Source organism: Haliotis rubra, unplaced genomic scaffold (assembly GCF_003918875.1).
Source record: "Haliotis rubra isolate DU_JTF1 unplaced genomic scaffold, ASM391887v1 Scf467, whole genome shotgun sequence".
Lineage (NCBI taxonomy): Eukaryota > Metazoa > Mollusca > Gastropoda > Lepetellida > Haliotidae > Haliotis > Haliotis rubra.
In genome coordinates, this window is record NW_025767154.1 from 723,684 (window position 1) to 748,303 (window position 24,620).

Sequence of the window (24,620 nt, forward strand, 5' to 3'; positions counted from 1 at the left end):
GATCAAATGGATACAGCCTTGTCCGTATTCGTGTCCCATCCTGCACTCGTCATGAAAGGGGAAATAGCACATCGGACATCCATGTTTCATCATCGCACAGGATTCTTCTCAAGGCCGATTCAGGACTAGTGGATTAGACTTTTTTCAGATGACAATCAACTTCATCATCAGAAGCATACAAATAAGTTTCAATTTTTACTGGGAGCTGCTCATTAACAGGCCATAGGGAATACACAAACGATCATTAAGATAGGCAATCTACTTGGGAGTGATTGCAAATATAGCATGATCTACTTCAGGGTCATATGTATAATCAGGAGGATCAACAGTCAGTGAATAATTTTTCCTTATCCTGACTCATGCTCTTTTGCTTGTCTTCTTCTTCTTGCGAACATAGTGGAACACTTGTATCTCCCTATTGAAGCTCCCTTCAATTGAAACATACGTAAAATCACTAATCACTACTCACCAAGAGTTGCCCCTCTTTGCTTCCACTGGCGGGAAAGACGGCGCCACCGTGGCCCACATGCTTCACTCTCTCCTTCTTCGCCCAGTGAGCAGGATGTGAGAGCACCTGTGTCTCCCTACACACTATATCCTTTGATATTTCTTACTTAGTTACCTCTACAAGTCCCTTATAGAGGTTTAGCTAGTATCCTTCAACAATATGTTTTGATAATTATTCGTATTTTCTGCTGTTTATTCGCGGTGTATGCCGTGATTGTTCAGTAGGCTACGTTCATGAAAATCTGTACTGTTTGCAAGTTACGCTTTTCTGCTGCTGATCCGCATTTAATATGCCCTAGCTGTACTGTACCATGTTCCTTCAGTTCACGTTGCAGTTATTGTAATAATTTATCTAATTCTGCTTTTAACAAATATTTACTTTGCGTCTTGAGACGTGCAGCAGATAGGTCACGTAAGCTACATCCAGGCATGGATAATGCTACCGAATCCCTCTCAAGTCAACTGCTGTCGGACGACCCCCTCCCGTCTGGTGTTCCGCTGGAGTTTCCTTCGAGGAGAGGGCGGGGACGCAGTCCGCCATCTCCAAGAAGCGTCCTGCATCACCAGACATCCCGCCGTCGCAGCCTAAGACTAAGAGGGCATCTACTTCTCAGCGCAGACTCCGCACCCCCAGGGCAGCGTCTACCACCAAGGGGAAACCAACGCAGACCACACGAACCTTCTCGGCCAAGATTGTTCCCGCTGCAGAACAGGGACTGTATGATGAGCAGCCGCTCATCATACCCGATGTTCATCACAAGAAACAACCGGTTTCAGCTACAGTGACGTCAGCGCAGATCCGCAATCAGCCCGATGTATCAACGCTGATGTCTGACGATCTTCCCATGGGTTCCGTCGCTACCAACGCAGATAGGGCAGCGCCTACATCTTGGCAGATCTTGCAACAGCTAATGAAGTTGATGGAAGACCAGCCCAGGGCCTGAGCCTGCGCGAAGGCCCCAACGTAGACGTCACCCCTGAGGGACCTCCCATCAACGTAGCGGCTGCTACCAAGTCACCACTGAGGGACCAGCCTGCGCGAAGGAAGTCACAGCCTACCTCTGCGAAGGACCCAGACGATCAGCGTTCGCGAAAGCCTTCGCGAAGGACCTCTAGATCCTCACCTTCGGGAAGGAGGATCCTCTCATCCCCGGACTCAGATGAAGCTTCGCGAAGGACAAGTCGTCACTCCCCAGATGTGGACTCAGATGAAGCTTCGCGAAGGTCTTCGCGAAGGACACCAGTTACAGTCTCCAAGTCATCTTCGTACCGGAGGTCATGGAGGGATTCCCCAAAAGCTTCGCGAAGCTATCATCGGCCGTTCTCCACGTCGATCTCCTCGCCGTCTCCACGTCGATCGCCTCGCCATTCTCCTCGTCGATCTCCTCGTAGGTCTCCACGCAGATCGCCACACAGGTCAACACGACGCTCGCCTCACAAGTCTCCGCGCAGGTCTCCAAGAAGGTCTCCGGACAGGACTCCACCTCAGTCACCATCGAAAGAGTATCATCGGCCTCTAATCAGCGATCCTGTTACTGAAGATGATGGAGGCATCATATTCTCTGACGCGGAAATCCGTTACTGGATGGTCAACAACTTGGACTTGGCTTCAAGTTCGAAGGATGATAATTCGGCTAACACCTATCTTATGAGGGAGGACGACGCAGACACGATCACCCTACCTCCCGATTGATCCTATAGCAACGGTTCCACAGAACCTGGATACAGCCTTCCAAACAGCCACTAAAGCTCAGGCGCCGCACTTACCACATTTCAACGCCAAGAAGTTCTCTGCCCATAATATGGACCCCTTCCTTAAAGCACAAGAAATCGACGATAACTTTAAAGTCATCAACGATGCCAAGGCCAAGGCGTACAGGATCGAGGCCCGCAAGCTGGCTCAAGTCGAGACTATGACCAGAAGAATGTTTTTCGGCCTCAACAGATCCAGGACTATCAACGAAACTCTCATCACTAGGTTTCGAGAATCCACATCGGAAGACGACAGAATGGTATACTCGGCCCTCCTTATGCAAAAGAAGGACAAACAGTTCATGACGGATCACCTTACATCCATCTCCGCAGCTCTTACACTGGCTCGTCGTCAGGGTCTCCTCGCCAACTGCAGTTGGGGTGAACAGTTCACAACACCGCTCTACACAGCCCCGTGGTCAACTCCATCCATCTTCGCTGGGGGAATCGATAAAGTCTCTAAAGAAGTCACCAAGGATTCAAGAGAAGTCCTCATGATTAAATCGATTGACACTCTGGCCAGCGTCATCAGACAGACATCACAAAGATATTCCGGAAGATCCAAGTTTACTGGTCTACAAAAAGCACGGGACAGGAAGATAGCCGGCTTCAGAGGTGGAAAGGACGCTTTTCGTCGCCCATTCGGCAACTACAGGGGAGGATCTGGAAGAGGCAGGACACCCAGAGGCTCCCGCAACTATCGTCGATGAAAGACGGGTTCAGAACGACTGGAGTCTTCCACCCCCAGCCGTCCCTATACAACCTTCACAAGTGGGTGGACGTCTTCAACTGCACTGGGAGAACTGGGGAATACTACAAGATCCATATGTCTCCAACATCCTACAACACGGATATCACATCCAACTACGGGCCACGCCTCTGCTTACAGTCAACCCTCACAAGTTCGACTTCCAGGCACAACAACTACTGAAGTTACGAGAAGCTGTTTCATCTCTCCTAACCATGCAGGCCATAGAAATCGTGGATCAAGTAAACATCGAACCAGGTTTCTACTCCCCACTTTTCCTAGTGCCCAAGAAAAATTCCAAGGAAAAGTTCCGACACATCTACAACATGAGCAAGTTCAACAGGGATTATCTACGCAAACCGCCGACGTTTCGCATGATACATCTACCTCAACTACTGCACCTCGTTCGTCCGATGGACTTCATGGCCAGTATAGATCTACAGGATGCCTACCTGCATATCCCGATACATCCCGACCTCGAGGAAGTACCTACGGTTTACACTAGACGGGCTACATTACCAATGGAAGGTCCTACCGTTTGGAATATCATCGGCCCCCTGGTTGTTTACAAGAATAACGAAACCCATCGTCACTTACCTACATCGTCAAGGGCTACGCAGTGCGTTCTACCTCGACGACGGGATTCAAGTAGATCAAGATCCAAAGCGTCTCAAACTACAGTTGAATTCCACCATCAACCTGCTAACGCAGCTAGGATGGTTAGTAAATCTACTCAAGTCGGACCTAGAACCTACGCAAGACCTGCAGTTTCTAGGCATCAGATTTCTCACAACACAGAACCGTATCATCGTACCAGAGGACCGATGGCTCAAGATTCAACAGACGATCCCTCAAGCCTTACTCTCTCCGTTACCACTACGCCAGTGGCAGAGTCTGTTGGGTCTTCTCACGTCAGCACAAGACATGACAGCCAGAGGCAGACTACAGTTACGCCCGTTACAGGTCCTCATCAACGCCCATCTCGACGACCTTCAACCCTTCGGTCTACCGAATCACCTCAGACCTCATCTACTTTGGTGGACCCAGAGGTCGAATGTTTGGGATGGCATCTATTTAACAGAGCCGGAGTGAAAGACCCATCTCTATGTCGACGCATCGCTCCAAGGTTGGGGAGCTCATCTCGCCAACCTGACGGCAGCAGGGGTATGGAACCAAGAAGAGAGCAATCTGCACATCAACATGCTCGAAATGAAAGCAGTAATCAACGCCTTACTTCATTGGAGCACCATTCTACAGAATGCGCATCTCATGATCCACACCGACAACTCAACAGTGGCGTTTTATATAAACAAGCAAGACTCAACAAGATCATTGAACCTACTGACTCTATGCTTTCAACTGTTCGACCTGATCGACGATCTCAACATACATGTGAGAGCATGCCACATTCCATGAGCCAAGAATGTACTAGCAGACGCACTCTCTCGGCCAAATCTACCGTCACCGACGGAATGGAAGCTCCACCTCGAAATCTTCGCTCAGATTATCAAGGAAATAGAAGCTCCATTAATAGACCTATTCGCCACTCGCTTCAACAATCAGTTAACAACATTCGTCTCACCAATCCCAGATCCACAAGCGTGGGCAACGGACGCTCTAAGCATATCCTGGGAAGGCCTCAACGCGTATGCGTTTCCGCCGCCAGCGATAATACCAAGGGTATTACAGAAAATCAGACAAACTCAGAGCCTCCAACTGATTTTGGTCGCGCCTTACTGGCCAGGGAGAACGTGGTTTCCCATTCTAATACAAGAAATCGGACAACCAATGCTACAACTACCAAGGAGTTCGAATCTACTCATACATCCTCACACAAAACAAGCGCACGTCAATCCAGGATCATTCCAACTTCACTTATGGACTGTATTAAAGCGTGTTTAAACAAGAGAGGTTACTCAGCCAGAGCGGCGAAAGCAGTCACGCTTGCCTTAAGCAATTCTACACGCAACCTGTATGATGACAAGTGGCACAGTTTTGAGACATACGCTGCTAAAAAGGGTTTTACAGCTAGAAATGCTACACATCCTCAAGTAGCGGACTATCTTTGTCAGCTACGACAAACCAAACGTCTAAAAGGATCTACATTTTCAACGTACCTCGCAGCACTAAGTTCAGTGATAACTATGAGGACGGGTGCCAAGTTAACCAAGACGCCAGAGTTACTGGCCTTGCTACGCTCTTTCCGATTGGAGGATCAGAAACAAAGATTTCGCGCTCCAGCATGGGATCTCAATATTGTGCTTCAACACCTCATAAGTGAGGCTTACAAACCGCTGGAAACAACATCGTTTGAATTCCTGACACAGAAAACACTGTTTCTGCTATCCCTAGCAACGGCAGCCAGGATGTCGGAAATCCACGGTCTAGATTACGAGAGAACACGTTTTGACGACAATCTAAAACTCAGTGCATATGGGACTGCGATGGGACTTTATCGCCAAGAATCAACTGCCAGGTCAACCAGACAGACAATTCCACGTCCCTGCACTTTCCTCTGTACTTGGACCTCGTGATATGCTGGACTTATCACTATGCCCAGTGAGAGCTCTCAAAGTTTATTTACAACGATCCAAAACGAGGCGACGAAAATTCAAGCGATTATTCATCCCTCTCTCTACAGCGACACAGACTGAAGTCTTGCGCACTACAATATCTATATGGATCAGAACTGTCATACTACGAGCCTACAAGGCTGCAGGACTCAAACCACCAAGAGCATCTAACCCTCACGAAATTAGAGCACTGGCTTCTACACTCGCTCTACATGGAAATTGCTCGCTGAATACGATCATGGAGGGCTGTTTCTGGAAATCCGACATGGTGTTTGCTAACCACCTACCTGAGAGATATCAACACCGAGGAAGTCTCAGGCATTCACCACTTCGGTCCTTTGGTCCTCACACAGCAGTTGACAGTTCCTCGTAGACGGTGAGACGTAGTCTCACTAATTTATATCAGTAATTATCAAGCTTATAACTCTACGGAGTTTTTGCTTTAGTCTACATGTATATCTCAAGCCTAGTTTAGTCTTACGCCCAGTACTTGTTGTTACTTGTACAGTTGGGTCGCTTCTCCACTTTGGAGTCGCTTTATTTCTATTTTAACCTACTATTGTAGTCCCCCCATCTATGGCAGCTGGTAGAACTTATGTATGATAGCAGCAGAATTAATTTATTTACAGTGCCATTATGAAGTTCCCGTAGGGGGTTATTTTACGTAAAGTCACTAATTAAATCCAAAGTATCTTTTCCCACCTCCGAGTCCTCAGAGGATTCTACAAACAAAAGAGCATGAGTCAGGATAAGGAAAATATGTAATTTTCTGAATAAAATTGATATTTTATACTTATCCTGACTCATGAGGTGAGCCCTCCCATCCTCCCCACATGACACTTTGGATTTCCCTGAAAATTCAAGTGTCGGGCTCGTTGTCAGGAGAGAGTGAAGCATGTAAGCCACAGGGGCGCCGTCTTTCCTGCCAGTGGAAGCAAAGAGGGGCAACTCTTGGTGAGTAGTGATTAGTGATTTTACGTATGTTTCAATTGAAGGGAGCTTCAATAGGGAGATACAAGTGTTCCACTATGTTCGCAAGAAGAAGAAGACAAGCAAAAGAGCATGAGTCAGGATAAGTATAAAATATCAATTTTATTCAGAAAATTACATTCTCCATCATATACAGAACACAAAGAAACTGAAGGGATCCATCCTCTCTTCATACTGAGATGCCTTCTGTCACCTCTTAATACTTGCAAAGAGATCTCCAGAGTGTCTGAGCATTAATCCAGTCCCACAAACTAGCAATCACTCCCAAGAAATTCAGACCACCCTTTTGCATCCTTTCAGCCATCATGGAAGAGTACTTTTGTAGGTCTAATATAGTATTTGCCTCCCAATACTTGAGACTTGTATCTGTCACCATGTCAGCCACCTAGAATTCCTAACAAATTTTGTACTTGGAAGAGAAGGAACATAAAGGATACATGTTCTAAGTTTTGTTTGCTTTCAGCATCAAGGAGAGAAAACAGGAATGCAACATGTGTGCTAGAATATGTCTTTAAGATATCAATTTTCCAGTTCCATCTTGTTTTTGTCCCCTTTTCATATGATGTTGGGGGATAATGCTGTCAGCAATTCCTTCTGTCCATCTTTTTGTACAACTGGATAAGTCGCCAAGTAATGTATCAGTAATCACATGACTCGCTGTAGGGGTGAGGTGCAGTTTGTTCAGATCAAGACATGTAGTAGTCATACAAGCCCTGAAAAATGCATAATAGTCTTAGAAATGGTTGCACATTACATAAAGTTTTACACATGTATCACAATTATTTTATCACAATTAGTTCTGTGGTCTAGCAATTACACATAGATTATACTATAACATTCTAACTTGTCACTACGCCAAATGAGATAATGACCACATGAAAATATATGCACAACATTGGTTGCAACACAAAGGGAGATAATGAACTGTCAAATAACACATTTTGCCCAAATAATCTTAAATTAAAACAATATGTACACATATATCTAACAGACAAAAGTTCACAATTAACATGACATACAACTAAAAGGTTACACGAAATGTATACATTAAAAATGGAAAGATTTGACATATGAAAATAAACCTTACCCATTTGTGTAATAGCGTTTTACTGACTAGAACATGTTGTGATCTTACATGAGTTGTTATATGACCTGCAAATCACAATCATCATTCAACATTGTAACAGTGCAGTCACTATCACTGTCAGTCTCCACTCACACAATACAAAGAAAGCTTGCATATGCAAATACACAGGGAAAGCCTAGCACAACAGTTGCTTTTATTATATACCCATGTAAACTTAGGATAGTAATACAGGGATGCAATATGGTAGTTTATCATATACCCATGCAAACTTAGGATGGTAATACAGGGATGCAATATGGTAGTTTATCATATACCCATGTAAACTTAGGATAGTAATACAGGGATGCAATATGGTAGTTTATCATATACCCATGTAAACTTAGGATAGTAATACAGGGATGCAATATGGATGACATGGTCAAATTTCGTATTGCACCCCAGATTCTGTATAGAACCCCTGCCGGTTTTACTTTCTCCAAAGCTTGTCACTTTCCAGGATTCGATTTAAAAGTTGAATAGCTTGTTCGTTCCTTCGTACAAGTTTGTATGTATTAACATATGAATGAATTTCATTAGAATGGTGTCATTATTTTGCCTATGGTAAGTTGTGAAAGTGGGACTTGATTCATGACGTCATGCGGAGGAATGAATGATCAGGTCAGTTGCGTGATCCGCCCACGCGCAGAGTGATACTTAATGTCAAACTAACCTGAATGCGGAAGTATTGAGAGGCGTGAAAATACGCACGCTATGATTTGTTTTATTAAGTAACAGATTAATGCAAGATAAGAGGGTATATCATAAATATAGAACATGATACTTGTACATTTGGATGTTTTGTATTGAACGGGCAGGTCATGGGAGCAGAGACACAACTCGTTGTTTCTCTACTCCCTTGACATCTTCTCGTTCAAAACATCCAAATGCACTAGTATGACGTTCTATATATATACACAAAACATTCATGAATGTGACCATGCTTTCACCATCACTTACGATCTACACTCACACAACTCAAAGTCCATGTCCCAAAGTGGGAAGCGGGGGTATGTGAGCTGTGCTCACTTCTACACTTGTTTACAACATGAAAAATGTCACTGCTACATTTTTATCCTGCGTTTTGCTGGGGGGTATTAAAATGGACTCCGTCAGTGCGTACTGGTGCCTTTTGGTAGTTTTTGAATTCTGAGTAAAACATTTTTGGCATTTCCATGGCAACAAGTTCGACTTAGAATGAAATAAGTGGTAGTGCTCTTTTCCGGAGCAGAACTCTAAAACTGTTCACTGTTTCTTCACCAAACTTGGCACATAGATAGATCTGGTGGTGTACTGGTGCCTTTTGGTAGTTTTGGAATTCTGAATAAAATATTTTTGGCATTTCCATGGCAACAAGTTTGACTTAGCCTGAAATTGGTGGTAGTGCACTTTTCCGGAGCAGAACTCTAAAACCGTTCACTATTTCTTCACCAAACTTGGCACCTAGATTGGTCTGGTGGTGTACTGGTTCCTTTTTGGTAGTTTTGGAATTCTGAATAAAGTACTTTTAGCGTTTCCATGGCAACAAGTTTGACTAAAACAGAAATTAGTGGTAGTGCACTTTTCTTGAGCAGAAATCTAAAACCGTTGAATGTGTCTTCACCAAACATGGCACATACATAGATCTGGTGGTGTACTGGTGCCTTTTGGTAGTTTTTGATTTCTGAATAAAATATTTTTGGCGTTTCCATGGCAACAAGCTTGACATAGATTGAAATTGGTGATAGTGCTCCTCGCTGGAGCAGAGCTTTAAAAACCTTTCAAAACTCTCCTTCCACTTTTCTATATACACCCCTAAATATTTGACATAATCATAACTCGTAGACATAATCATGAAGAGTATTTTGCCATTGCGGGGGATATTGATGACTTTGTCTTCTTGTTGTGATTTATTATTTTCTTGGTTTCCATGGAAACGATTCGGACTTAGTCTCAAAAAGGAGGGGTGGGTTTCGTTTCCGGAGCACAATTCGAAAACTTCTTAATATCTTTCAGCAAAACTTGGCAGATATGTGAGACAGAACCCAAAGTGGTGCCTTTTGCTCTTTACAGATTTTTGGCATTTGTATTTTTCTTGGTTTCACGGCATGCACCTCTCTTCTTCTACGACCATGTGTGGAAACGTGCTGTAGGCTAAGTTGAATAAAAAATTATCTGGCCTCTGACTCCCACTCCGATAGCAGTACCTGTCAATCATCTCAATAAGCGTGCAGATCGCTCAGATGATCACGTGACGGTCTGTGCCTGTCATTCTCTCGTGTGTTGTTCTCTCAGTTAGACATTATTTGATTGTTAATATGGGAAATAAATGGAATCAAAGTTCTTCTAAGAAATGCAAACACTGTGACAAGTGCAACAGCAATTTTTCTGCTGCTGATCCACACGCTTTGTGTGTGGATTGTAGATATAGGCTGTTGTAGTTGGTCACATCGGTGTTCTGTTTGTTCACACTTGAATGATGATGATTTTTCTGAATATCGACGGGTTGCATCTAGACGTAGATCGGACAAAGATTGGCGTACAACTGCTGAAGGTCCTTCAACTTTTAAGCGTGCTATATCGGAACGCCATTCGAAGAGAGAAGTTCGTTGATCTAAATCACCGTCCCTGGACGTAGATTTTTTAGAGGTGGCCTCAGAGTCAGACTCCTACTTGAGCGAGTATCTCCGTCGTCTCTTTCGTCATCAAACTTCTAGTCCCGTCTCCAGACAAGTTTTATCTCCTCCGAGAGTGGATCAACACTTTTCCTGTACCTTGCACCGCCTGCCTATGATCCACCGTCTAGTTCCAGTGCGCCGCTTACTACTAGAGCGGCACTTGTTGTCCATTCATCACTTTGTTCATACCAATGCGTCGCTCTCACTAGACGAGACCAGTGCATCATTTCACTTCAGTTCACCGCTCTCATTCGGTCCAACTCTTTAGACCGATGCACATCATTCGATTGGATCAACACTTCAGCCCAGTGTACCTATTCGATTAGATCAACACTTCCGACCAGTGCCGTTTTCGATTGATATAACGATTCAACCTAGTGAATTGTTGTTTGATCGGCACACCTTTTCAGTCCAGTACACCATTTTATTGTATGGTACAACGTTTTAGACGAGGCCATCGGTCTCAATTGACTCAGTGCTTTAGATCACACTGCCTAACCGGATCATCTATCCGCTCCAGATCGTCGAACCAACCAAGATCGCAGAACCAGTCCTGATCGCCGAACCATACCAGTTCGCCGCTCCTACAGTATTCACCGATCCGAATGTTTTCGCTGAACTGTCAGCATTCGCCGAATCATCTGGTTACCTCTATGCGCCTACTGTCATTATGACTTTGCTAGTTCGCACACTACGCTACCTACAGTGGTTTTTTCTCCTGCGAGTTTACTTTCAACACTTCTTCCAACTCCGGCGTTGATGCCTCATTTCTACAAGTTTTACCGGGGTTGAGCCTGACTTTGGGGTTAGCTTCCTGATTCTGCGGTGTCTATGTACGGACAGTGCGTTCCCTCCAATGCGGTGCTTTCATTCTGTTTGGCGCTTCAGAGAGTACCTTGGGTTTTTGATTGGCTCGTCTCTACACACTAGGTCAATGCACTGTTTTCAGTCCAGTGCGACACTTTGCTCCAATGCGCAGCTTTCATTCACTTCCTTGTTATCTACTAGTGCGCTGATCGTATCCAGTGTGCCGTTTTACTCCAGTGCGCTGCTCTCTAAGTATCAACGCTTCCATCCAGTGCATTGTTTCTGCTGGTTGTATAGAGGTAGTAGTTATGTCAGTAGCGCAGGCCTCTACTTTACGACGGCGATTGACGATCCCGGATCTTTAAGATTCCTCCATCATCTACCTTCCGATCTTCACCTTCGATGAATGATTCGATTCAACGAGTCTACCCTTCGTCGTAGATGTCAGCACTCCAACCACCTGGTTTGACATATCTGTCCAGAAACTGGTTGATGTTAAAGGAATGATGATGAGGATGACGAAACAGGCCACGATTACACCCAGCGATACATCATAACGCTGCTTCGAGTAGTCTGTAGTAACCAGACTCAGTGAATTGTCGTACAATATTCCTGAATATCAAGTTGGCCTAGTATCCACATCTTCTGCGTGTGGTATCAATGTTTGGTCAAGTAGCCAGCGTCCCTAAACACGGATGTTATGGGTTGGGACTCGCCTGGTTAACCGAAGACTGTGGTGTCAGTTTTTTTGCCACTATTTGCATGTGGGAAGCGTTTGCAATGGTGGACTACTGTTTGTTCACCTGAGATTTTTTGATAATTAGAGTGACTATGGAGTGCCCTGACAGACTTGTCTTGGTCCTGAGAAGCAGGTAACTATCCCAGCCTTTAATTGCCAGTGATGATGGACAGTGCCATTCCTGGTAAAGAGTGTTTATGTCGAGTTTCGTCAGTCAGACGGGAGAAACAGTTTACCGAGGGTGCCAGACAGAATCGCCATGACGCTTTCACTTTGGCTGGGTTTACTCGGTTCTTAGCTTAAGGCTTCAGTTCAGTGGTCACTGTAGCTATGTCCGGACTGTTCGTAGGCATCAGTGTTACTACCTTCGTCTCCTTTACGAACGTTCCTGGGGTCACTGGTCTTTTTTCCCTCTGCCATTTCCAACTTCAACAGATACTGCGATTCTACACTCGTATCTCGAGGTTGATTAACTGAACCCACAGGAATTGTTTCGCCTTCCTGAACCACTTCGTCCAGTGCTTCAGGGTGGCCCGACGAAAGGAAGGTCTGCGCTGGAGTTTTTTCTTGGTACCCCTAGCACTCTCGCAACTCAGGACTTTTTGTTAGTGGCAAGAACTTCTGGGTCTGTTGACATCAGCTCAAGCTTTGACTCTCAGGGGATAGCTTCAACTACGGCCTTTCCACTTTTTTCTGGGTCAGAACATTAGGATTGGCGTCCCTCACGCATTGATCTCTCTTCCTCCAGCCCTCCATCTCCATCTCCATCTGGGTTCATAGTGGAGTCTCTTTAAGGCTGCACAATACATCGCCTGTACGAAGTCACTTTCCTAGGTTGGGAGCTCACTGTCTTGATCAGCAAGTGGCAGGGTTGTGGTCTCCTGCAGACCGTGCATGTCACATCAATGTTTGGAGCTCAGGGCAGTCATTCTTGTGATCGCTCATTGGCATCACCTGTTACAATCAACCAAGCTTTTGTTTCGATTGGACTATGCTGCGATCGTGTGGCACATCACTCGAATTGGATCCACGGGGTCTCCTCAGCTTCTTTAGTGGACACAACAGTTTTTTCCACTTAGTGGACTCTTTCAACATCACGGTCCTGGCCAATCACATCCCAGGGTTGAAGTACATCATTGCAGATTCTTTGTCCCGTCCAGTTCGACCATACCCGATGGGGGGGGGGGAAACTGCATCCGCAGGTGTTCCAGACTTTGTGCCTTCCAATGTCTGACCCGACAGTGGATCTGTTTGCTACCCGCTTCCATCACCTGCTTATGATATTCGTGTCCCCGATCCCGGATCCTTTGGCCTTGGAACACAACGTTCGAGCAATCCCCCTGGGATGACTTGAACGCATATGCGTTTCCACCAGTGGCACTACTTCCACGCATACTGCTCAAGTTACGCATGACACAGCAGTTGACACTGATTTTGGGTCGCACCGTTTTGGCACGTTAGTTTGTTCCTAACCTGCAAGACTTGGCCGACCCATTCCAGTACCCCTTCCCCGTCATGCCCATATTAGGCTTCATCTTCATTTCGATCAGCTGCATGCTCTGCGCTCACAATTAATTGTCACGCCTGGTGCCTTTACTTGAATCGCTAACTGCAAAGGGATATTCCAAGCGAGTCTCTGCAGCCATTACCACAGCACATTGAACTTCTACCAGGCCACTCTGTGATGACTATGGAAGTATTTGAAGCGTACTGCTAGACGATGGGTATTATATCTCCCACTACAGCATTGCTGCAGATAGTCGCGGAGTAACTCCAGCACCCTTGAACTTCCAAGGAATTGACGGGTTCCACCTTGTCTACATACCTGGCCATGCGTAACAGAGTTATTGCGCTGGCTACAGGTGCGAAGGTGTTGACTGTCGCTGAGCTCCAGTATCTCCTTAGATCTTACAAGTTGCTGATCAATCCCGGAAGTTCTGGCCACCAGCCTGGGACCTTTCCTTGGTTTTTAATCATCTCATGTCAGAGGAGTATGAACCTCTGCCAGAGAAGGCTTTCAAGCATGTCACGTTTTAATCTTTCTTCCTCCTGGCTCTTGCAACTGCTGCCTGCATCTCCGAGCTTCACGCACTGGATGTCACCCGGTTGCGTTTTCGAGAGGACCAGACATGTCAAAGCCCTCCCTGGTTGAAGTGGGATCTCTTCGCTGAAACCAGTTGCCTGGACAGCCGGACAGACTATTAGCCTTCCCGCTGCTGTCTTCTATTTTGGGCCCTGACGACACTGAGAATCTGTCCCTATGTCCTGTCCGGACTTCACGGGTCTTTTAACTGCCTCCATGGACCGTCGTAGGTTACGCAAGAGACTGTTTATTTCTCTGTCATCTGCCTCATCAACTGAAGTCTCTTGTACCACACTGACCTTCGGGGTGTGATCTACCATCCTTCATGCCTACGCCTGTGTTGACCTTCCTCTTCCTACTAGGGCCAACCTAAGTTCCGCTCCTAAGTTCTTTCTCACCTTTGGTAAGTTAGGGGGATTGGTACTGAACGTGAAACTAGTTGAGCAACCGGGCTATTCCCTCTTTCACCGCCCTCCAGCAGGTGTCTGTTGGTGGTAGTTTCGAAGCAGGGACTGGCCAGATTAAGGTCCTCGACTTTAATTCACTGGGGTCACCTGATAAATCGTGGGGCGGCGGGGCCTACTTGCCAAACTGCGTCTTTTTGCTTGTCGAAAGCGTCGGCTGAAAACCACCTTAATTCGGGATCGCCCACTCCCTAGAGTTTTTATGCTGTGTCAGCCAAGGAGTTATCTGAAGCAACCCATCACAAGTTTGGAGTTTGCATATCGGGAGTTGGTGCTTTCTCCTGGCCTCCTTGGGTAATGCGTCTTCACGGTTGTAAGTATTGACAGGGAAAGTGGTCAGAGGCCAGATAACTTTTGATTCAACTTAGCCTACAGCACCTTTCCACACATGGTCGTAGAAGAAGAAGAAGAGAGGTCCATACCGTGAGATAGGATAAGTATATAAATATACAATTTATAGTAAAATTTTCAAATTCATTTAATGCTTTTCAGGGATGTCATTGAGGATAGTTTGTCTCAATTTGGGGTGTTTAACTCATTTCCAGAGATGACCTTCCAATGAAACTTTGATTCGATACCATACTTGATGTATAATTGTGGTGATTCTGGGTTAAATTACATCCTCAGCAAATGCTGCTTGTTTCTTAGGCATCTACGTGAATCAGTGGTTAGACTTAGTTACTTAGTTGCTCATAATGTCCAGTTAATTAAAAACACCAAAACTAAGCATAAAACAAATAATGTACATCAATTCAGGAATTTTTAAGAGACAGAGAATATATATAAACTTCTTGATTAGCTTTAAGTAGCCAGGGTGATACTGATGACAGTTTCTTCTTTCAGAACACTCCCAATGACCTGCAGATGTTGTCGGATGCTCCTGCATTTAATATCTTTGTACTGCTGGGACCTGTGACAGACAACCAGAGCTCCCTGCCAGAAATCCTGTGTGTTATTCAGGTAGGTCACAGGCAAGGAGATCTAAGCACCTGCATGTCTGAAATCCTGTGTGTTATTATCCCCCCGGCATATAATGCGGGGGGATATAGTCGACGCCTCGTCTGTCTGTCCGTCCGTCCGTCCATCCGTCTGTAATCATTTTGTTTCTGGAGCATAACTAAAAAAACGTTCAATAATTTTCAACAAAACTTGGTAGATATATTAAACAGATCCTAATATGGTGCCTTTTGCTATTTACAGAGAGGCATTTTTGTTTTTCTTGGTTTCCATGGAAACAATTTGAACTTAGTTTCAAAAGGAGGGGTGACGTTCGTTTCTGGAGCACAACTCAAAAAACGTTCAAGATATGGTAGATATATCAAACATAAGCTAAAAAGGTGCCTTTTGCTATTTGCAGAGTTTTGGCATTTTTATTTTTCCCGGTTTCCATGGAAACGATTCAGACTTAATCTCAAAAGGGAGAGATGGCCTTCGTTTCTGGAGCACAACTCAAAAACCTATCAATATTTTTCAGCAAAAATTGGTAGTTATATCAAACAGAACCTAAAGTGGTGCCTTTTGCTGTTTGCAGATTTTTGACATTTATGTTTTTCTTGGTTTCCATGGAAACGTTTTGGACTTAGTCTCAAAACGGAGGGATTGGCTTCGTTTCCGGAGCACAATTCAAAAACCGTTCAATATCTTTCAACAGAACTTTGCAGATATATGAGACAGATCTTGAAGTGGTGCCTTTTGCTATTTGCAGATTTTTGTCATTTTTATCCCCCGGGGTGTAATGCGGGGGAATATAGTCGTTCCCTCGTCTGTCTGTCCGTCCGTAATAATTTTGTTTCGAGAGCATAACTCCAAAACCATTCCATATTTTTCAACAAAACTTGGTAGATATATCAAACAGATCCTTAAGTGGTGCCTTTTGCTATTTGCAGATTTTTGGCATCTTTATTTTCCCCGGTTTCCATGGAAACGCTTTGGACTTAGTCCCAAAAGGGAGGGGTGGGCTTCGTTTCTGGAGCATTTCTCAAGAACCGTTCACTATTTTTCAACAGAACTTGGCACAGATATCAAATAGAACCTTAAGTGGTGCCTTTTGCTATTTGCAGATTTTTGGCATTTTTAATTTTTCTGGCTTCCATGGAAACTATTTGGGTTTCGTTTCCGGGGCACAACTGGAAAACTTCTTCATATCTTTCAGCAAAAACTTGGCAGATATGTGAGGCAGATGTTAAAGTGATGCCTTTTGCTATTAGTCTCAAAAGGGAGGGGTGGGTTTCGTTTCCGGAGCACAACTCGAAAACTTCTCAATATCTTTCTGCAAAACTTGGCAGATATGTGAGGCAGATCCGAAAGTGGTGCTTTTTGCTATTTACAGATTTACAGAACGAGGCGACTACTATATCCCCCCGCATTACATGCCAGGGGGATATAGTCGTCTCCTCGTTCGTCTGTCCGTCCGTCCGTCCGTAATCATTTTGTTTCCAGAGCATTACTCCAAAACCTTTCAATATTTTTCAGCAAAAATTGGTAGAAATATCAAACAGAACCTAAGGTGGGGCCTTTTGCTATTTACAGATTTTTGTCAGTTTTATTTTTCTCGGTTTCCATGGAAACGATTTGGACTTAGTCTTAAAGTGGGGTGGGCTTTGTTTCTGGAGCATAACTCAAAGACCGTTCAATATTTTTCAACAAAACTTGGTAGATATATCAAACAGAACCTTAAGTGGTGCCTTTTGCTATTTGCAGATTTTTGTCATTTTTATTTTTTTTGGTTTTCATGTAACAATTCGGACTTAGCCCCAAAAGGGAGAGGTGGGTTTCGTTAATGGAGCACAACTGGAAAACTTCTTAATATCTTTCAGCAAAACTTGGCAGATATGTGAGGTATATCCCAAAGTGGTGCCTTTTGCTTGCAGGTTTTTTTAGATTTATTATTTTCTCGGTTTCCATGGAAATGATTCGGACTTAGTCCCAAAAGGGAGGAGTGGGCTTCATTTCCGGTGCACAACTCGAAAAGCGTTCAGTATCTTTCAACAGAACTTGGCAGATATATTAGGCAAATGTTGAAATGGTGCCTTTTGCTATTTACAGATTTTTTTCCCTCGCAACGCGTTTTGCGGGGGGTATTAAAATGGACTCCGTGCGTGCGTGCGTGCGTCCGTCTGCTGTCCGTGCACATTTGTCTTTTCCGGAGCAGGGGCCATCTTCTGATGACTCTTGTTCTGTTATGTCGTAACAATTAACAATTAGTCTGTTGTTTATGGGTGGCTTTCTAACTTCTGTTGGCTGTACTGGACCCACCAAGCCTTGTATGGGATTCATCAGTCAAGTGTTTGAGGGGATGTATTCATAAGAATCTTGTACATTATCAACAATGACATTAATTCTTTTAATACTATCTCTAACACTTGACATTCAAACCATGCCTCCATAGACCCTTGCTGTCAAGGTGGGGTGGTGGGATAGCCTAGTGGTTAACGCGTTGGCTCGTCACGCCGAAGACCCGGGTTCGATTCCCCACATGGGCACAATGTGTTAAGCCCATTTCTGGTGTCCCCCACCGTGATATTGCTGGAATATTGCTAAAAGCGGCGTAAAACCATACTCAGTCAGTCAGTCAGTCCTGTCAAGGTAACCTCAGAAAAATTATGAGGTGCTGTGGATTGCATTTTGGTGGACCACAAGGAAGAAAGACAACGCATTTCCTTGGAATAAAGTTTTATTTTTTTATTAAACTCAAAAACAATCTTCAGGAAAAAGGCAATCAAGTGTAGTGTTAAAACAATGTACATTTATCTGAAAACAGGTATGCCTTGAAGGAGAGATCTCCAAGAGCACCATCATGAATAGTTTATCCCGGGGAAGGAGAGCAGCAGGAGACCTAATTCCATGGACTGTTTCACAACAGGTAGGATAGATCAGTGACACAAAACAACATTACATACATTCTTCATCATGTTTCATTTATATTGTTAGGTAGATTGATGAACTCAGAAGAAAACTGCTATTCCCCACATTCAAGCTATAACATTGTAATGTATCATTGTAATCATATCTGTAGTTTTTCCATAGATGTCCTTTAGCCTTGATGACAGCAGATGACACATGACAGACATACATCCAATGTAAACATAACTTTGCAATTGGAATTGTTTTTTCATGTTTCAATTAATGATTTCCTTATGTCTTTATCTGAATGTGTAAACTCTACAAATATGAAACAGCTGCAAAAAACATATATTGTGCTGAATGTGGGCTTGCTGTCCCATGGCAGAGGTACGAGGTTGCCTGGAACTCTGGAAAGGATATTTTCCCTGATGAAAAAAAGAAGAAGTTTAGACTGACTGAAAGCACTCACTATATTTTATGTATATATATATGGTTACATCGAAGAATAATTTCTCCACTAAGTTTGGGGAACCAGCTGCAAACATTATGCAGATGAATTTAATGAGGATCATGCATCAAATTGATGAAATGCATGTGCAAATATCATGCATATGAACAGCTGCGCTTTGATGTAAAGTTTTGTTAAGACTTCGCCATTCTTTTTCATAGAGATCATCCTTGGGGTACATATGTATATATATATGCATTTTCTGTGGCTGAAAATGTCGTGACAGTTGTATCAATGTTTTAATAAAGATATTGTACAATAAATATAAATCTTTTTTATCTATTATACGTCCCCCACCACGTGGGGTTACCTCCCTTCTACACATGCGCAGCCAACCAGGTAAGCACCTAGGTCCGTATCATTCCTTCTGCTGTCACTCTAGCGTTCACACGTATTTACAACCTGAGTTACTAGCTGATTTACTTGTAGAAGAATGTCTGAGACATTGCAGTCTGTTATTTCTCATTTATGTGACTTTGTATTAAACTTTTACGCTAGCTTTCCTGTGGTTTAAGCACGTGTTGCTATCCCATGGCGGGAAGTTTTAGAGTGCCCTGTGGTTGAAATATTGCGTTATTAACCAAGTATTTTATGTCGCGTTGTCACATTCACGTAATTTTCAATGTTTGTATGTGTATATTATGCTGTTATGTACGCCGTTAGCTACATGCTTGCATGTTTGCTTTCAGGCGTTTACGGGATGTGCTGCCTGTGGGCAAAATATTCCCCGTTCTGGTAAACGTGACAAATGCTTATGCTGCCTGGTGAAGGCAGGGCATAACCCTGACATCTGTGAGTTGTGCATGGGCTGCTCCCCCCGGGCCCAGAAGAGACGGGCGGCTGACTTTCTTTTTTTATGAGGAATTGCGTGAGGCGGGAAGGGACCTGACCCAGGAGGTTCCCCTGTCCAAGGCCAAAAAGGCTAAGCAAACTAAATCTAAGTCTTCACATAGGTCACACTCTCCATCTCCGTCCAGTGGTTTTGATATGTCACTTATCACTCAATTGTTTCAGCAACATATGGACTCAGTGAAGTCCCTCATTCACGAGTCGGTTGGAGGTGTCCAGCAGGATTTGCTCACCCACTCTGATCGGGGGGTCCGAGAGTCCGGGTGTGGGATCACCGAGCTCGGCTCGATCCCTTCGCTTTGAGGCATCTGTCGATCCTTTGCCTCGGATGCCCCGGAGGGGGAGGGTTCGCTTCCAGTCCCCCTCTCTGTAAAGTTGGCGCAGGGTCCGTTGAGGATTCCTGGGGTGTTCCGGTCCCAGTGCAGCCCTGCCCAATGAGAGCGGAGGAGCCGGTTCTGTCCGGTCTTCCTCCCGTGTCTCGGAACCGGGATTAGTGTGTTGTGTCGGTGGCCCGGAGCTGAGAGTTCATTTGGCTCTTCCCTTCCCGCGGTGTCTGTGGCTCGGCCTCCCACCGGGTTGGGGTTCGACTCCTCTTCACGTGGAGATCCGAATTCTGACTCTGGCTCGGGTGCCGAGTCTATGGAGGTTTGGGAGGTCGAGGAGTCAGAGGGTACTTTCTGTTTTCGTCGGCTCTCCGGGAGGTTAGGCAACGTATTGCCCAGTATATTCCCCAACCCGCGGTGCCGACATGTCGCTCGGACTCGACTGAGTTCTGCCTGCCGGGTGAGGCATTTGCCCCTAGGCAACCCTCTCAGACACAGCTCCGTATCTTGCCTTCCCTGGTGCAGGACGTGATTGATCCCCTCCTGGTTGGTTCTCGCCTACGGTTCGATCTACCCGAACTTGTTAAGAGATATCAGCTGGGGGATGATTCTCTGTTCTTTGTGCCAGTGGTTGACGAGTGCGTGTTTACTTCGGTTGCCTTCGGGGGAAGCTCGGCTTCCTGGCTGCCAAGCAAGGACGGTTAGTACCACCGTTTGCCCCAGCGGGTGCCTCCCTGCGGCAGGCATATCAGACTTATGAGGAAGTCTACCGGAATGCCATGCAGCAGGTGCGGGTTGTGGTCCACTAGGCGTACCTTTCCTCGATCCAAAGGTCGGCTCTGGAGGTGGAAGGGAGCACTGGGGACCTTTCCTCGAATGTTGTTCTGCTCTGCCAATTATCCGAAGTACAGGCCCACCTGACGCGAGACTCTTTACGGTCTGCCGCTCCTATGGTGATGTGCGCAGTCATGGGGATGCGCAAGCTGTGGCTGTCTACATGTCGCGTAGCAGGTTCTTCCTCCGGGGCGCAGCCTACGCCCGAGTCTGCCGGCTGGCTTCGGCCGCTGGGTAGAGGTAGGAGGAGGAGCCGTCCCGCCAAAGGTAAGGGCAAGGAGCAGGCTTCATCGTCTGGCTCTGGTGCCGTCATGTCCGGTCAAGGCGGGTGTACTGCGAGACGAAGTTCAGGCTTTGCTGGACAAGACTGCAATACAGCGTATACCACTGGGCGAGGAACAGGCGGGGTTTTGTTCCACGTGCTTCCTGCCTCGAAGAAGGATGGCGGGTTCCCTCCCATTCTCAACCTCAAGGGGTTGAATCACATGTTAGAAGTTCCATCCTTCAAGATGGAGACACTTTGCTTGGTGATCTCCTCTGTTCAACCCGGCGATTGGCTTAAGTCGATCGACCTAAAGGATGCATATCTACGTGTGCCAATTCATCCATTGTTCAAGCAGTACATCCAGTTCTCTTACGACGGGGTGTGTTACCAATTCACGGTGCTCCCCTTCGGCATATCCACTGCCCCCAGGATGTCCACCAAGCTAATGTTAGTGCCGGCTACCCTCGCAAGGTCGCAGGGAAGGCTTTGTTACCCTTACCTAGACGACTGATTGCTCAGCGCTCTAACTCAGCCAGCGAGCCTAGATTCTACCCACACGGTGATAGACATTCTAGTTCGACTGGGGTGGATCATAAACCTCAAGAAATCCGACCTGGTACCCACCCAGGACTTGGTTTTTTAGGGTGCGGTTCACAACTCACAAGGGTCTTGTCTCTTTGTCGCTCGACCGGGTCACAAGAGTACGAGAGATGGTGTTTTCGTTCCTCTCCCTGCCCCAGGCACCAGCGGCGGACTTGGCTCCTTCTACTGGGTCATATGGCGGCAACTATCTCTGTCGTGTGGCGGGTGCGGTTGAAGATGCGCCCTATACAGCAAGCTTTGGCGAGCTGTGGGCTCACTCGGAGGATCTGGAGAAGTCTTTCACAGTCCCCGGGTGGTTGTCTCCTCACCTTCAGTGGTGGACCAGTGTCGGGAATCTCTGAAATCCCGACGCCAGCTCTTACAGTTCAAACCGATGCATCCCTCACGGGCTGGGGGTGGGTGTTCTGGGCAGTCTGTCGGTGTCCGGACTCTGGTCCGAAGCCGTCATCAACGTCTTAGAACTGAGAGCTGTGCGGCCAGGTGATTCGTCTTCAGTTGGACAACCGTATGGCTATGACCTACATCCTGAAGCAAGGCGGCACAGTGTCCCTAGCGCTCCTTCGGGAAACGTGGGAATTTTTCCTCTGGTGCGACCAGTGCGACTGTCAGGTGCTTCCTATTATCTCCCGGGGCTGGAGAACATGCGAGCAGACGCTCTCTCTCTCGCCAGATCCTGGCCCCGCACGAGTGGATGCTCAACCGGCAGATATTCAGAGTTATCTCCCAGTTGTACGGATCGTTCCAGGTGGATCTGATTGCGTCCAACGGGACAAATCATTTACCCGTGTTCTGCTCTCTAATACCGGACCACAGGGCGTTGGCTTCCGACGCCTTCCTGCTGGATTGGACGGGCAAGGTGCTGTTGGCATTTCCGCCTCTACCACTCATTCTCTGGGTCCTCTCCCAGCTGTCCACTGAGCCAGCTCGGCTACTTGTGCTACTGGCACCGCTATGGCCATTACAGAGCTGGTTTCCGGTAATTCTCAGGTTTCTGGCTCAGCCTCCTGTTCTATACCTTTGCGACCGGACATTCTCACTCAGAACGGCGCGCCATACCCAAATCCAAGGATTCAGTGGGTGGCTTGGCCTCTGTCAGGTCTAGCTTCGAAGCATGCGGAATTCCTGCAGCAGTTGCAGACACAATTCTGGCTTCAGGCGGGATTCGACAAACGTTCAATATGAGGATAGGTGGTCCCGCTATGCGTGTTGGTGTTCAGATAAGGGGATTGCAGATCCCTTTTCTGCGGATTTAGTCTGAGTATTGGAGTTTTTGCAAGCTCGTTTGGAAGAAGGCTGGGCTACTCCACCGCTATTTCCACTTTCGACACCCCTGTCGATGGTGCTCTTCTGGGGCAGCCCCCTCTTATGCAGCGCTTTTTAGCTGGTGTGGATGGGGTTCGACCTGCTGTCAGGCGAAACAGCCCACCTTGGGATTTGTCAATCGTGGTAGATTGGCTGTCCGGTCCTACGTTCTCACATCTATCGGCTATTTCCATTCAGCTGTTAACATGGAAGGCCGTATTTCTGGTGGTGGTAACATCTGGGCGAAGGGTTGGCGACTTACATGCTATTTCGGCAGACCCGGCGCTGACTGTGTTCCATCCAGATCGTGTCAGTATTCGCCTCCCAGATACTTACCGTCCGAAGATCGATCACGCTTTCCATGTGACGACTCCTATCGAACTTCCTACTCTTACCCAGCCTTCCACATCGAGGACCTCTGCAACAAGCACTCACCCGTTGGATGTCTGTATGACCCTCAAGGTCTATATCAAGGGATCCGTATGGGTACTCATCTGTTCTGCTGTTACGGTGGCGGGAAGGCTGGCATGCCGGCTAGCAAACAGACCTTATCACACTGGATTGTATCAGTCATTTGTGCTGCTTATCAGGCTAAGGGCAAGCCTCCCCCTGAGAGGTTGAAGGCTCACTCAGTCAGGGCAGTGGTCACTTCAAAGGCTTTTGCATCGGCACTGCCCATTGAAGAGATATGCTCTGTCGGTATTTTGAGCAGACCTAGCACTTTTATCAGGCACTATCAGCTCGATACACATTCTCGTGATCGTGCGCGTTTTGGTCGTCTGTTCTCTCCAGTGGACAGTGTCCTGCTACCCTGACTGAGTGAGTCTTGGTTATCTGGACAGTTGATGCTGCTTTCAATTGTGTATAATTGATATATCCGCTGCTATCATATGTAACTACTTTCGATTTCTCTCATGAGATTATAGTCGGTTGTGAGTTGGTTTTTCCCCTTACGGCCCTTTAAGTGATTCACAATGTGGGCGGGGTTTTTTACTTTCGCACTGTGTGCGTATTGCTTTGCTTAACCTGTGAAGGTCGGATCTCAGTACTTTCCTCCCTGTCGTTTACCCTCCCATCATGCCTCTCACGGAAGCTTCGGGACACGTGACAGGTGAGTGTTGTGGCGTTACATTCTTCCTAACGATCGCTATTTATGTGTACTTTGACAGAATTCCCTCCTCCCTAGCCTCCGGTCTTTGGGAGTCTGAGTTAATGCATATATGTACCCCAAGGACGATCTCTATAAAAAAGAATTAGCTAAACCTGTTGAGGTTTCCAATTCTTTGAAGAGAATCGTCCTTGAGGTAGGGCCACCCACCTCCCCGCAATTCTGTTCACTGATATATTCAGCAGAAGGAATGATGATACGGGCCTAGTTGCTTACCTGGTTGGCTGCGCATGCGTAGAAAGGAGGTAACTCCACGTGGTGGGGCCGTATAATAGATAAAAAAGACTTTTATTTATTGTACAATATTTTTATTAAAACATTGATACAACTGTCACATGACATTTTCAGCCGCAGAAAATGCATATATGTACCCATAAGGACGATTCTCTTCAAAGACCGCCATATAGCTGGAATATTGCTGAGTCCGGCGTAAAACTAAACTCACTCACTCACTCAAAGAATTGGAAACCTCTACAGGTTTA

At 46.0% G+C, this 24,620-nt stretch overlaps 1 protein-coding gene and 1 long non-coding RNA gene across 2 annotated transcripts in view; one reads left to right on the forward strand and one right to left on the reverse strand.

Moving 5' to 3' along the window:
- The window catches only part of LOC124290487 (RNA cytidine acetyltransferase-like), a 204,524-nt gene that overhangs the window by 70,617 nt on the left and 109,287 nt on the right, over positions 1 to 24,620 (forward strand). The window contains exons 13-14 of the mRNA XM_046727199.1: positions 15,287 to 15,403; positions 18,204 to 18,305. Coding sequence (XP_046583155.1) covers positions 15,287 to 15,403; positions 18,204 to 18,305 — 219 coding nt within the window. The remainder of the gene's footprint in view (positions 1 to 15,286; positions 15,404 to 18,203; positions 18,306 to 24,620) is intronic.
- Positions 413 to 19,928, reverse strand: LOC124290488. The gene is made up of 3 exons (XR_006901948.1): positions 19,919 to 19,928; positions 18,529 to 18,532; positions 413 to 544 (listed from the first exon to the last, which is right to left on the reverse strand). It is a non-coding gene; the product is annotated as an uncharacterized LOC124290488 (long non-coding RNA).